The 16,417-nt window shown below is 37.9% G+C and overlaps 1 protein-coding gene across 1 annotated transcript in view; it reads left to right on the forward strand.

The window, feature by feature from the left end:
- The window catches only part of LOC124612846 (chymotrypsin-1-like), a 186,831-nt gene that overhangs the window by 82,632 nt on the left and 87,782 nt on the right, over positions 1–16,417 (forward strand). The window contains exon 5 of the mRNA XM_047141274.1: positions 989–1,102. Within this exon, the coding sequence (XP_046997230.1) occupies positions 989–1,102 (114 nt within the window). The remainder of the gene's footprint in view (positions 1–988; positions 1,103–16,417) is intronic.

Consider the following 16,417-nt stretch of genomic DNA (forward strand, 5'->3'; position numbering starts at 1 on the left):
ACACAGATGAATAGTGTGACTGCAGGAACTTACCCCTTGCTCCTTACCCCTTACCCGTGAGACTCACATTCTCGACTGTCCACAATCTACATACGTAATGTTCCTAATAGATATTTGCTCATTCACTCATTACTCGGGCACACTAAGGTGACGATTCCGTGCAGTCATGCTATTCATCTGTGTCCTCGGTGGCTCAGATGGATAGAGCGTCTGCCATGTAAGCAGGAGATCCCAGGTTTGAGTCCCAGTCAGGGCACACATTTTCAGCTGTCCCCATTGAGGTTTATCAACAACACCTGTCGGCAGCTGAGGGTTTCAGTTAATTACCATTTAATAGTTCAGGAAGTTTGGTGCAAGTGCTACTCTGAGTTCAAGAGGTTGGCATAGGACAGAAATCCATGATAGGCAGCATCAGACCAGTCAGAAGACTGATGACACAAAGAACAGAGCACATTATTTTTGAAAAACAAAAAGAAAAGGAGTTTCATGGCTGTTCAACAAAGCATTATAGGAGTACCAGTTTCCACATGACTCATTTCTCATGTCCATCAAGGCAACAAGATGACTTCACTGATATTCACATCCTGAATAATTGTGAGGAAAACCTGAGTCTTTAAATGTGCAAGGTTAACATACTGTTGCTGCAGCTTTATAAATGTGCTGTTGCAATACTACCACAAGACATTTGTGGCAATGCCAAATTACTCTTACCACATCCATTTTTTCAGTCAGCCAATGATACACATTCCTACAACAACTTATTATGATATGAAGTATACAGAATTTAAGTGATGACAAATATTGTTGGATCACAAAATGTATTATTTACTTATAGAATTCTACCTTATTCAAACATAATTAATGTCTTAACACTGAAATTTGAGTTACAATGGTAGCATGGCATTCAATGTTATTAATTTAATTTTTTATATTCTTCTAAATTCTTTTATTCATATAAATGTTAATATTCATTTCCTTTACTTGGTAGTTGTCTGAACCACTTTCGCTTGGCCAAAGGATACAACCAACAACACTTCCAATGGAATTCCAGATGACATCTGTGGGCACATCTGCTACACTCATTGGATGGGGGAAATCTCATGTAAGTAAATTATGTATACATCTAAACACAGTAAACCACTAGGAAGTGTACAGCAGAGGATACTTCCCATTGTACAACATATTGTAGTTGCTTCTCAAAAAAAGAATGACAGTCTATGTGCATATTGTAATTAGTCTAATCTTGTCTTTGTAGTACCTCCAGGAGTGATACATAGAGGGCAGTAATATGTTCATAGATTCCTCACTTAATACTGGTCCTTCAAAATTCCTAGGTAGGCTTTCAAGGGGTAACATGCAACTATCTTCAAGACATCTGCCAATTCAGATGTTTTTAATATTTCTGTGGTGCTCTCCCATGATTCAGACAAAGCTGTGATTATATGTGCTGCCCTTCTTTGTACATGTTCAGTATCCCGCGTTAGTCCTGTTTGGTATGGGTTGCACACACTTGGACAGTATTCTAAGATGGGACACACTGGTTAATTGTAAGTTGTACCCTTTGTAGACCATCTGTGTTTTCCCAGTATCTGACCAGTGAACCAAAGTTTGCCACCTGGTTTACCTTCAACTGAGCCTGTGTGATCATTTCATTCAATGAGCTTTAAAATTTAAAATTCAGTAAGACAATCTTGTTCACTTTAGATATTTACTATGGTTGGCAGCAGGTTTCATTCCACAATTTACACCATCTGCAGGCTGTAGGCACCATGATGACTACTAGTTGTGGTGGACAGAGTAAGATCTGTAAAAACAATAATATTAACTGAGAAGTTGGGAGTAAGTCTCTGTCAAAATCTGACGTAAATGTCTTCTGTCCCAGTGTGGCAATTGTGGAAGTGATGAAGACATATGGCATTCATATGGGCCCTTAGGATATACAATGATTTTCAATCATGTGATGATCAGATAATGCCCACTTGTGCTGTCTTGTACAAAAAGCTGTCCATAGCTGGTAACTATTAATACTGTGGTGTTTTTACAGCAAGTAAAGTGCTTATTCTTCCTTTGATGAGCATATGCAGCTACTGTTGTCCATTTTTGGAGTTTGGGTAATGACATGGGTTTGTGCATTGCCTGGCAGTGTCACTAAAGTGTCTGTGATACCAACAATAGTTGGAGATATCTCATTTAGAACTGCAGGGGGCACAAAGTGTTCTATCATCTGTATGTTTCTCCAGCTTGACATTCATCCTCGCAAGTTCAGTGACCATTTCGCTGACAGCTGGTGTGGTGGAGCAAAGTCCAGTTCTGGACTGCCTGGCATGGAAAGTGTAGGAATGTGCAATTAAAATCCTCCCACCATAACCTCTCTAATCAACACACACAAATTGCCATCCTTACAAGCAACAGCAGTGACCTCTATTTTTCACACCAGATAATCAGTTGGAAGGTCCACAAAAGTGACATAATCATTCTAATATTTTCAGGCAGTCTATGTAGCTGAAAGACCTGCAGTGATTGTTCTGATGATACTTCATTGCCAGCCAATGAGCACAATGATCAAAGTATTTGAGGAGGGGAACCACTGATACACATTTCACTTTCAATAATTGTATGTAGGTGCAACTCAGGTGGAAGCACAAAATATTACAGCAAGGTATTTTTAAGAGCTAAATTAGACTGCTGTTTACTACACTCTTGGACATATAACCAGGCCAATGGGCAGGCTGCCACCGACCCTTAGTCCGTGCAGATTGTGAGTTGGTACAAATACCCTGGTGACACTGTTAAATATTCCAAGTCCAGCCATCTGCATAATCTGGCAACACTGTAGGTCCCAGCACTTCTTGGAGGAAGTCTTGTCTCCAATTTGAATTTGTAATGGCTGTGGCCATTGTTTGGCGGTAAAGCACATGGTGTGTGAATGTGAGGCCTGGTGACTGAGATCACTTGCTGCTTAAAATTTTATAGTGCTTTTTGTCTGAATGTTTATGTCATGACTGAATGTTTATGTCATGAGTGAAATCATAATGCATTTACAATGTATTTCAAACTCTGACCCATGGTAATAACAGTTGTGACAGTTTTGTGACAGATTGCTTTGCAAACTGTCTGCCTCCAAACACTATGTGTATCAGTGCTGTCTGGGATTCATTCATTAGCTATTGCCAGTGGTTGCTGCAGTGGCACTGCACTGCTTTGCCCCTTGTGAAAGGCACCTGCTATTGCTCATCACTTTGGAGAGTGTAACATGCTTTACAGTTGTTGAGTGATGCTCCACAGAAAAGTCTATGACTCATTCCACACTCAATACCAACATAGGCAGATGATCTGTTTTAATATGACAACATTTCTGTTACGCTAATTTGCAAGACATGAGTATGGCACAAAATAATTTTTATAGTTTGTGATTTAATTAAAATACCTCACAAGATTGTTTAATGATATTAGTTCTTTATATGTCACTTTTTTTCCTTAGAGGCATTTCTTCATGCAATTATTTTGTCAGGAATTCATCTATTCCTGTCAAGCCATAGTGAGTAGTGGTGGTGCGCAGCATTTTATCATCGTTGTTTGATTTCTTACATTAAATGTATGTGATAAACTCTGCATATACTGTACAGCACATGATCTATAGCAATGCAGACACACTGAAGATTTTGAGGACCACAGGTGGACTCATGGAGAACTTAACACTAATCGAAAGTGACGTTTAAGATATTCAGTTAGATTTAAACCAACAAATCTGCCAATATTCGAAGCCATGAAGAATGAGAAAAAGTTGCTAATGCCAGTGTCAGCATATGTCTCACAGCTACTACAAAAACTTAGCATAGAGGAACTATATTAATCTGGAAGTTCACTTTAAAACTATTCCCCTTGATATGTGGGTTTTATGTGATGAACAAAACACTAACTAGCATAATTGACAGTTGATTAGCATCAGTGGCATCAGTATACTGATGGAGCTTGATATTCCGGAAAGATACATCTATGGCCATTAAAACAGTTTAAAGAGTCTAGAGTGTGAAAGGATTAATGTGTAAAGCTTTTCTTTCAATTTTGTTAAAGGATTTCTTCTAGAAATTTTTGACTTGGTGAAATATAATGGAAAAAGAAGAACTTTGAGTGCCCTTGTACCCTTCACAATTCGAACTTACAACCCACACCACCCTGAGCATCACTCTAATACCACATAATCGGTCGCTGCACCAAATAAAGCATCATCAAATATAAGAACAGTTGTGGCTCACATAAAGCATACGAATTCAGCTATTGCTGTTTTGGTAGATTTACCATTTCTGAATCCATGTTGTTCATCATTGAAAATATTGCATGTTTGTGAAAAATCTTATATTCTGTCTTTTATTATGGTTTCTATTGCTTTAGAGAGTACAGATGCAATAGTTATAGGTCTGTAATTTCCTGGGTCTTTTTGCAGCCTCCTTTACATATAGGAATTACTCTACTCTTTTTCAGGCACACTGGAAATATTCCTTTTTCTATGGATAAGTTTATTAGGTGCGCTAATGGCTTTACTACCTGCTGTAAACAGCATTTAATTAGTTTAGTGGATATACCATCTAGACCCTCAGTGCTTTTTGTTTTTAGACTATGTATTATTTTTACAATTTGTGATTCATTGGTTGGAGTCAGGAATAAGCATTTTGTCTCATATGGAATGTTTATTGTGTTTATTTTGGAAGTATTATTTTAAGTTATTAATTTTCCACAACTTCAATATAATGTCTGTTTAAAGTATTGCTGACTTTTGTGCATCCCTGAGTTCCCTCTCATTTACCTCAAGTTTTATGTTATCAGTGTTTTACACACCCATGCCTTTCCTCTCTTCATTTATGAGAGACCATATTGTTTTAGTGATATTTGTTGAGGTTGCCATCTTGTTTTCATAATATGTCAATTTAGTTTCTTTTATTAATTTGGTGTATGTTTTTTTCTTTTCCCTATATGCAACCCTGTTTTCTTGTGTTGGCCTTAACCGCATTAGCACAAAATAGGGATACAAAAGTTCTTGTGAGCAAAGGAATAATGATAATGACAGTAATGATAGTAAACTAATAATGAATGGATTTTATTGTGTTCTGGATTCTAGCAGACTTGAAAGTTTTCACAGGCATATGAATTTTTCTTGAAACATACAAATCATTCCTGCCCCTTATGACATAAAACTCATGTTATCTGAAGCTGGCAAATATACATTTTTAGGATTCTTCTGCATTGTGCAGATTCCAATGCCACCATGCATTTTAAACATTATCACAGGCAAAAGTTGAGTATGTCTCTACCAAATAGTCTATTTCCAGGAATGCATTGTTACCACACAGAGAGTTTTATCCTAGGGCTTGCTGTCATCAGGCCCTCCATCAGAAACCGTTCTTTATTTTTGAATCGCTGTACAGAGCAACTAGCAGCTGAAAAAATTTATGCTCTACAGCAGTGAAAATCTTTCAGCATGCTTACATTTCATTTTGATCGTCACTGTAGTATCATGCCCACTCATGTAATGTAGGGTGCCTAGGAAGCTGTTTTCTCGAATTGATAGATTAGAGATTAGATTAGATTAGATTTACTTCCATTCCAATCAATCTGTAACTGAGGAGGTCCTCCAGGATGGAGAACATGTCAGAAAAACAATAATACATGACAAATATTTACAAGTGAAACAAATAGGCTAATGTACCTTCCACAGGTCCCAAGTGGAATGAAGTCTTTTTTTATTTATTTATTTATTTTTTATTGAACGCAATATGAAAGAATCAAATTTCTAGTATTGATTCCCTGATTTGAGTTGTTGGTTTGAAAAAGTGATATATTTTTAATGACAAATTTCATTATATTGGGAATCAGTAGTTATAACCCCTAGTTCTCTGAACAGGCTTCTGCAGGATGTTCTTGAGTTCACACCACATATAACTCTTATTGGATGTTTTTGTGCCAGGAAAACTTTAGCTTGGCATGATGAATTGCCCCAGAAAATAATCCCATATGACATTATGGAATGGAAGTAAGCATAGTTTCCAGCTTTTTTATTTTTATATCCCCTATGTCTGACACAATTTGCATTGCAAATAGAGATTTGTTAAGATGCTTCAGCAGTTCTGCAGTGTGCTCCTCTCAGTTGAATTTATTATCAAGCTGTAATCCCAAGAATTTAACACTGTCCACTTCTTCTACCTGCTTGTCATTGTACATTAGGCATATACTCGTGGGACACCCCCTTACTAGTTCTGAACTGCATGTAGTGTGTTTTTTCAATGTTCCTCCCACCACCGAATTCCCACTATATCTAACTTTAACCTACCCATTTACATTTTTAAATTTTCTAACCTACCTGCCCGATTAAGGCATCTGACATTCCACGCTCCGATCCGTAGAACGCCAGTTTTCTTTCTCGTGATAACGATGCCCTCTTGAGTAGTTCTCGCCCGGAGATCCGAATGGGGGACTATTTTACCTCCGGAATATTTTACCCAACAGGACGCCATCATCATTTAACCATACAGTAAAGCTGCATGACCTCGGGAAAAATTACGGCTGTAGTTTCCCCTTGCTTTCAGCCGTTCGCAGTACCAGCACAGCAAGACGGTTTTGGTTAGTGTTACAAGGCCAGATCAGTCAATCATCCAGACTGTTGCCTCTGCAACTACTGAAAAGGCTGCTGCCCCTCTTCAGGAACCACACGTTTGTCTGGCCTCTCAACAGATACCCCTCCGTTGTGGTTGCACCTACGGTACGGTTATCTGTATCGCTGAGGCACGCAAGCCTCCCCACCAACGGCAAGGTCTGTGGTTCATGGGGGGGTGTCAGGCATGTAGTGTGTTTTTTCAAAGTATAGTGACAGAGAATTGGCTAGGAACCAGCAAATAATGTCCACAAATATTTTATTAGCCAATCTTTCTAAGACTATACTTGATTTGCTATTTATTGCAATGTTTGTATCATTGGAAAACAAAACAAACTTAGCATCTGATAATGTTACTGATGAAAGGTCATGGATATACACAAGAGAAAGTAAGGGCCCATAGATGGAACCTTGTGGGACCCCACATGTAATTAGTTCCCAGTTGGATGATGCCTGATAGCTTAATACATGTCTCTTTCCTAATAACACTCTTTGTTTACTGCCAAGATATAAGATTTGAACCATTTTGCAGCATTTCCTGTTACACCATAATATTCTAATTTACTTAAAAGGATATTGTGATTTACACAGTCAAATGCCTTTGACAGATCACAAAATATACCAGTTGCCTGCCATTTTTGTCTTATGAATTAAGTATATTTTCACTAAGTGCACATAGCTTTCTCAATATCAGAACCCTTTAGAAATCCAAACTGCGACTTTGACAGTACATTATTTGTGATAAGATGGCTATAAAACTGATTGTACATTACCTTTTCTAAAATTTTGGGAATGCTGGAAAAAGTGAAATTGAACGGAAATTAGAGACTATTTCTTTATCTCCATTCGTAAACAGTGGCTTAACTTCAGCATATTTCAACCATTCATGAAATATTCCACTGATAAACAACTGGTTACACAGACAGCTTAATATGTTACGTAACTCAGAATCACATTAACTTTGTTGATATTTCATCATACCCACTAGATGTTTTTGATTTTAAAGATTTTATGATGGACATTACTTCTGTTGGGGTAGTGAGGATCAAATTCATATTATAGAGTTTACTTGAAATGTCTGGTCTGAGGTATTCCATTTACAGAACCTGACAACCCCATATTTTCAGTAACAGTTATAAAATGTTTGTTAAAAAGTTCTGAAACAATATACACATCTGTCACCAATGTATCATTTACTCTTAATGCTATTTGTCCCTCTTCATGTCTGGTTCTACTGGTCTCCTCCTTCACTATATCCCATATTGTATTTGTTTTGTTATATGATATGACTATCTTTTCCTTGTAATATATTTGCTTTGATGTCAGTATTACAGTCTTTAATATTTTGCAGTATTTCTTGAAATGTGCTATGGCATCACCATCATAACTGTTTCGGACTAACAGATACACTTTTCTTTTTGTTTTATGAGATACCTCTATTCCTTGAGTAATCCGTGGTTTCTTTGTAGACTTTGCTCTAACCTTGGTTAGTTTTGGGGAAAACAGTGTTCAAATAAGGTAAGCACTTTATTAGTGAAAGTGTTATATTTTTCATTCATGCCATGAGCACTGTTAACATCACTCCAGTGAATATCTCTGAGGAGTGTCCTAAAATAATCAATTTTTGGCTTATTGATTACCCTCTTGAGCTCAGATTTAACAGATTTTATATCCTATTTGGTATTAACATTTAACAGAAGGAACTGCATGTCATGGTCTGAGAGGCCATTGACTATTTGTTTTGTAATATAGTTTTGTTCATTGGACTTTTCTATAAGGATATTATCAATAGCTGTTTGTGAGCAACTGGCATGCCTAGTGGGGAACTTTACAGTGGGAATTAAATTGAATGATAGTGTTACTAACTCAAATCGATTCTTATTGGGAGAGTCTTTAAGGAAATCTTCATTGAGGTCACCAGCAACCATTACTTCTTTGTTTTTGGTTGTTAAATGGGGCATTACAGCTTCAAGGTGGTTTATGAACAGATTAAAGTTACCTGTAGGTGCTCTACATACAGTTAATATTATGAAGGATTTTTTTTTGAAATTCTACTTATGTTGCACATGCTTCCATATGCTGTTCTAGGCAAAATTTATGAATGTCTGTGTTCTTAAATTTATGACAGTTCCTGATGAATGTGGCAACGCCTCCTTTCTCCATTTCTGCTCTACAAAAGTGATATGCTAACCTAAATCCTGTAACACTTAAAAGTTCTATACCAGTGGCCACATGATGTTCAGAGAGGCAGATTATATGAGCTGGGTTTGAGGTCTCTAATTCATCTATGCAGATAATTAATTCATTAATTTTATTTCTCAGTCGTCAAATATTTTGATGCAATAAAGATAGCTGACATTTCACATTGACTGAGCTATTTTCCCAGCTAGTTTACCCTTCCCCTTCCTGTTGAGATGAAGACCATGCATAGTATAACCCCACCTATTGAGAGAATCAGCAGTAACCACATCAATGTGTGATCCTGCAGGCGACAAGCAGCCATTCCAATTCCAAATTCATTCTCTTGACCGAAGAGTTCAAATGAGGTCAGTCATGGTGGCCAAAAACAGATACAAATTCAACACTACTATGTTTTGATGCTGATGCAATCTTTGCCAGGTCACACTTTATACTGTAACCAGGATCTCTGTCAGTACCATTACCTGGCCCACCCACTACAACCACAGTGTCTTTGGTGTGATCAGTCATACACTGAGGTGACAAAAGTCATGGGATAGTGATATGCACATATAAAACAACAATTCAAGCAAATAGTATTAATGGAGTTTATTACAATATGTTAAATTGACAACACTTAACTCTGTGTATTCACAAAGATGTGTCGCAAGCAAATGGTTACATGCAAATAATCAACGTCCTTTGGTATATACAGGTTCAATGCAAGAAAAACAATTCAGTTCATAAGTCACTGCTGTAGCATTTGTAAGACAGCTCGTCATCCACTACGCCCACTGCCAGGCTGAGTGGCACGTATATTCTCTTTTTGTGGATGTCATCCCTGTCTTGGTGTCATCCTAGTCAGCATACTATTGGCTGATGTCATCTCACAGCCCTCTCTCCTCTTCCATTCTTCATCATTGTGCCGGCACTTGTCGTTATGCCACAACAGTAACTTTCTAAAATGTTAGCTTCTTTAGAAATAGTTTCAAATTTGCTACAGCTGCCGTATCTTATTAATTCCATTTCTCCCTTACCTATCACTGTTGTGTTATTAAAAAAAAAGGAGCCCGTGGCTACTGAAGATAGTGTCACAGGTTACTCCAAAGTGTAAAATAACACACACATGACATGAAAATCCGTCTGATGATTCAGACTTAATCCTTTTCACTAGTACTTTAACTGAGCTGCCAACTGTCACATCAAAAGTCAGATGTGAATCTTAAGGAACCCTCATCTCATCTGGGTCCTAGCGCCTCATAGGAGACGCCAGGGTCATCTGCTTTGCAGCTACAATGCTACATTGCCAACAAGACATGTGAGTGTCTCTGAAAAGATATGCAGTAATTGTCAATGACATAAATCTGTATTTTGTTCAGCATCTTGGTACCAAACAAGACAGGAAATATTATGGAAGCATTGAACAAGCTTGTTACGGACCATTATCTGTGGTAGACCTAGCAGTGAAAAAATGTAGGAGAGTGTACACCTGCACATTTCCCTAAGTCTTCTGGTTGTTTATTTTTATTTTTATTTTTTTTTCTGCTTCAGGAGTCATACATTACAATTTTTCTTGTGGATCCACAATTTGATTTATTATTCTGTGGTATTGCTATATTAAATATATAGACAACGAAACATACTTTGACAATTTACATGTACGACCAATCATTACGTGCAATGGTTTAAGTATAAGAAAATTATAAGATGCACCAATATGGGTAGCAACTTCCGATTGGGTAACCATGAATGTCCTATATACAGTTACATCATGAGGTGGAAAACTTTTCAGACCACCATCACTGGAACGTAATGCAGAATCCACACACAAAAGTCCAACAGTAAACCATGATTGTCCTGAATAAACGTCAACATAGTGAAGGCAACATCGAATCACCCACCACAAAAAACCATCTGTCAAAGAGAGTAACATTCCGTGTTACCATATAATATCTCCACATTTTGGTGGTGCTCCTGACCTAGTTATATATTACACATTACCAGACATAATACAGACCATTTGAAGTCAACCGTCCAAAGTACCTTACTGTTTCTTCACATTTTAGACATGCTTGTTTTGCACTCAATTTTAAATCTGTTAAAATAAGCTTTTACAGCAAACCAAGCAGGATAAGTTTACAATTCATTTGTATTTTCTGACAGTGTAGTCTGCTGCAGTACCCAAGGATTTCTACTAGCCCTCGTCTTTTTACCTACTTGATCCTCTGCTGCCTTCACTACTTCATCCCTCAAAGCTACCCATTCGTCTTCTACTGTATTTCTCTCCCCCATTCCCTTATGCTCTCCCTAAAACTCTGTACAACCTCTGGTTTAGTCAGTTTATCCAGGTCTCATCTCCTTAAATTCCCACCTTTTTGCAGTTTCTTCAATTTTAATCTGCAGTTCATAACCAACAGATTGTGGTCAGAGTCCACATCTGCCCCTGGAAATGTCTTACAATTTATAACCTGGGACCTAAATCTCTCCCCCCCCATGAACCATAGACCTTGCCGTTGGTAGGGAGGCTTGCTTGCCTCAGCGATACAGATGGCCCTACCGTAGGTGCAACCACAATGGAGGGGTATCTGTTGAGAGGCCAGACAAACGTGTGGTTCCTGAAGAGGGGGAGCAGCCTTTTCAGTAGTTTCAGGGGCAACAGTCTGGATGATTGACTGATCTGGCCCTGTAACACTAACCAAAACAGCCTTGCTGTGCTGCTACTGCGAAAGGCTGAAAGCAAGGGGAAACTATAGCCATAATTTTTCCCAAGGGCATGCAGCTTTACTGTATGGTTAAATGATGATGGCGTCCTCTTGGGTAAAATATTCCGGAGGTAAAGTAGTCCCCCATTTGGATCTCCGGGCGGGGACTACTCAGGAGGATGTCGTTATCAGGAGAAAGAAAACTGGCGATCTACGGATCGGAGAGTGGAACGTCAGATTCCTTAATTGGGCAGGTAGGTTAGAAAATTTGAAAAGGGAAATGGATAGGTTAAAGTTAGATATAGTGGGAATTAGTGAAATTCGGTGGCAGGAGGAACAAGATTTTTGGTCAGGTGAATACAGGGTTATAAATACAAAATCAAATAGGAGTAATGCAGGAGTAGGTTTAATAATGAATAAAAAAATAGAAGTGCGGGTAAGCTAATACAGACAGCATAGTGAACACATTATTGTGGCCAAGACAGACACGAAGCCCATGCCTACTACATTAGTACAAGTTTATATGCCAACTAGCTCTGCAGATGATGAAGAAATTGATGAAATGTATGATGAGATAAAAGAAATTATTCAGGTAGTGGAGGGAGACGCTAATTTAATAGTCATGGGTGACTGGAATTCGAAAGTAGGACAAGGAAGAGAAGGAAACATAGTGGGTGAATATGGATTGGGGGTGAGAAATGAAAGAGGAAGCCGTCTGGTAGAATTTTGCACAGAGCATAACTTAAGCATAGCTAACACTTGGTTCAAGAATCATAAAAGAAGGTTGTATACATGGAAGAATCCTGGAGTTACTAGAAGGTATCAGATAGATTATATAATGGTAAGACAGATATTTAGGAACAAGGTTTTAAATTGTAAGACATTTCCAGGGGCAGATGTGGACCCTGACCACAATCTATTGGTTATGAACTGTAGATTAAAACTGAAGAAACTGCAAAAAGGTGGGAATTTAAGGAAATGGGACCAGGGTAACCTGACTAAACCAGAGGTTGTACAGAGTTTCAGGGAGAGCATAAGGCAACAATTGACAGGAATGGGGGAAAGAAATACAGTAGAAGAAGAATGGGTAGCTCTGAGGGATGAAGTAGTGAAGGCAGCAGAGGATCAAGTAGGTAAAAAGATGAGGGCTAGTAGAAATCCTTGGGTAACAGAAGAAATATTGAATTTAATTGATGAAAGGAGACAATATAAAAACGCAGTAAATGAAGCAGGCAAAAAGGAATACAAACGTCTCAAAAATGAGATCGACAGGAAGTGCAGAATGGCTAAGCAGGGATGGCTAGAGGTCAAATGTAAGGATGTAGAGGCTTATCTCACTATGGGTAAGATAGATACTGCCTACAGGAAAATTAAAGAGACCTTTGGAGAAAAGAGAGCCACTTATATGAATATCAAGAGCGTTGATGGAAACCCAGTTCTAAGCAAAGAAGGGAAAGCAGAAAGGTGGAAGGAGTATATAGAGGGTCTTTACAAGGGCCATGTATTTGAGGACAATATTATGGAAATGGAAGAGGATGTAGATGAAGATGAAACGGGACATACGATACTGCATGAAGAGTTTGACAGAGCACTGAAAGACCTGAGTCGAAACAATGCCCCGGGAGTAGACAACATTCCTTTGGAACTACTGACGGCCTTGGGAGAGCCAGTCCTGACAAAACTCTGTCATCTGTTGAGCAAGATGTATGAGACAGGCGAAATACCCTTGGACTTAAGAAGAATATAATAATTTTAATCCCAAAGAAAGCAGGTGTTGACAGATTTGAAAATTACCGAACTATCAGTTTAATAAGTCACAGCTGCAAAATACTAACGCGTTTTCTTTACAGACAAATGGAAAAACTGATAAAAGCCGACCTCGGGGAAGATCAGTTTGGATTCCGTAGAAATGTTGGAACACGTGGGGCGATTGACCCTACGACTTATCTTAGAAGTTAGATTATGAAAAGGCAAACCTACGATTCTAGCATTTGTAGACTTAGAGAAAGCTTTTGACAATGTTGACTGGAATACTCTCTTTCAAATTCTGAAGGCGGCAGGGATAAAATATAGGGAGCAAAAGGCTATTTACAATTTGTACAGAAAGCAGTTGGCAGTTATAAGAGTCAATGGGTATGAAAGGGAAGCAGTGGTTGGGAAGGGAGTGAGACAAGGTTGTAGCCTGTCCCCGATGTTATTCAATCTGTATATTGAGCAAGCAGTAAAGGAAACCAAAGAAAAATTCGGAGTAGGTATTAAAATTCATGGAGAAGAAATAAAAACTTTAAGGTTCGACGATGACATTGTAATTCTGTCAGAGACAGCAAAGGACTTGCAAGAGCAGCTGAAAGGCGTGGGCAGTGTCTCGAAAGGAGGATATAAGATGAACATCAACAAAAGCAAAACGAGGATAATGGAATGTAGTCAAATTACATCGGGTGATGCTGTTGGAATGCAAGCCTCCCCACCAAAGGCAAGGTCCATGGTTCATGGGGGGAGGCAGTGAATTAGAGTAACACAGATTAAATTTGTTTGTGCCATGTTAGTTCCCTGACACCGGTCTCATCTCATAATCTAATTCAAGGATAGTTTCTGGTTCAGATCTCGGACTGCTGATGTATATCGCGTGGGTTTTTTTTCTTTTTTATTTGCAAATATAAAAAATGGAATTCATTAACAGAATGAGAAGGAAACCTTTACATTGCACTAACTGAACAATCAGTCTATTAATATTTTTAATTGACATCTTCTTCTGTATTGCAACAAAATTCGTTCATTATTGGTTAGATATTGTTACTATTATAATTGTCAGTCCTTGTTGCAAGAAATTTTGTATCACAGTTTTGTATCACAATTTTGTGGCAAAGTACTTTACCAGTGAATCTGGAAGAACAGAATGTTGGATGTTTTGCCAATCAGACTACACACATTTAGCTTCATGTCTTGTGTTCAGGGCAATGGGAAGTTCAGGCAGAGCTCTACAGCAATTTATGCTAATTTCACACCATGATAATGGGTAAATTCATTTGCAGTGTATTAATCAGAAATAGAATATCTAGTATGGATGGACTCTGTTAAGACAGCTACAAATTGGTGACCGCTACCATGGTTTGCCCTTGACTCAGCTGTCCATTATAGAGAAACAACAAATGGAATATTGTGTTTAATAATTGTTGTTCTGCTATTTGAATGAGTTATGGCAGTGCATAAATGAGAGTTTTTTTTATCATTTTCATTTACACACCTATGTAAAGTATTATTTAAATTCCAGATAAGCAAGTGTGTGTTTCACTTGCGACATTCAATTTCAAACCCAGGTAGTATATCTGCCAGCCATCTCGATCCAGTACTGTGAGAGAAGGTATAGTGTCCTATTTTCCAAATACCAATCATCAGCATACAAAAAATCATACTGGAATTATTTTAAGGAACCATCTGTGACAGGATCTGGATTCTTTCCATCATCTATGGACTAAACAAGAGGGGAGGAGGGGGAGGAGGGCACATTAAGAAAGCAGTGAGCAGATTATGTTGTATACATTAGCCAGCTGAAAAAGTATGAAGGCACAGAATTGAACTTTGTGCACATTTAGAGATTAGTTTTCATGTCAATGATCATGTTTACCAGTTTGTCCTCTTCTAAATTTCAGATGAATTGATTACTGTGTGGCATCAAATAATTAGTTAACTGTGTTTCTTCTTGCTTCCATCCTGCCAGCATACACAAGAGTGCACACAGACAGTCAAATTTGAGGTGTAGAGAGCTGGATTTCTTACTGTTTTGTGCCCTGTGAGACAAGACTGATTTCCAACATCTTTTCATTCCATTGCAATAAGCTTTTGTTGCAAATTCTCAATGAAAATGTTTTATTCCTTCATATTTTGGGGAAACTGTATTCATGATGGAAAATTATATACCGTAATACTTCACATGCCGTATCCTGCATGAGTGAAACTAATATCACTAGCTTTGATATCACTATGTTGATACTATATAACACCACACTTACCATGTTGTAAAGGTTAGAAAATGAGTAATCCTGGTTAAATGTAATTTATTGACTTAAATACGTATAGCTTAAATACTGATTTAGAAAGTATCAGGAGATAACACAGCATAAATCCAACATAGACATGACTCTCGTCTGAGAGCCCATATACGAGAACACATCAAGCATTTCGGTACATAGCTGCTTCTGCCACAGCTAAGAATTGGCAACATATCCTCAAATATTTTCTAACCTTGTGAGAGTGGATATACTTCCACATATATGTCACTGAGTAGAACCGATAATTCACTTGATGTTCACCTTCCACCTCGATGACATGCTGTATAATCTTTATATAAAATGAGATACTGAGAAGAGCAATTTCATTTTTGGTCTCCAGGTATTCTGTACTTTACATAAGTGACAACTGTTCTTATGTTTATTGGTGTCAGTGAGCAATCTTCTAATATGAGAGGGCTGCTGCTAGTAACATTTCGTTAGGTCATTGGTTCTGTACATGTGTTACAAAGCAACACCAGTGTGCATTGCAAGTTCTAATTGTAATGGATACCAAAATGCTGATAATCTTTTTTTTCTATTTTACTTCATGGAGCTGAAAATTGCTAGAAGAAATTCTTTAACAAAATCTGAAAAAAACCTATATACATTAGGTCTTTTCATCTTCTTGACTCAGTAAGCTGTTTTAATGACCATGGATGTTTGACGAATATCAAGCTGCATCATTATACAAACGTCTCTGAAGAGATTCGAATCGACCATCAATGATACGAATTTGAGATTTGCTTGTCACATTGGACACATGTCATGGGACTAGCTATGAAGTGAACATATTTATTAATATACTTCCTCTGTGCTAAATTTCTGTAACAGCAGTTAGACAC

Source organism: Schistocerca americana, chromosome 4 (genome assembly GCF_021461395.2).
Source record: "Schistocerca americana isolate TAMUIC-IGC-003095 chromosome 4, iqSchAmer2.1, whole genome shotgun sequence".
NCBI classification, from domain to species: domain Eukaryota; kingdom Metazoa; phylum Arthropoda; class Insecta; order Orthoptera; family Acrididae; genus Schistocerca; species Schistocerca americana.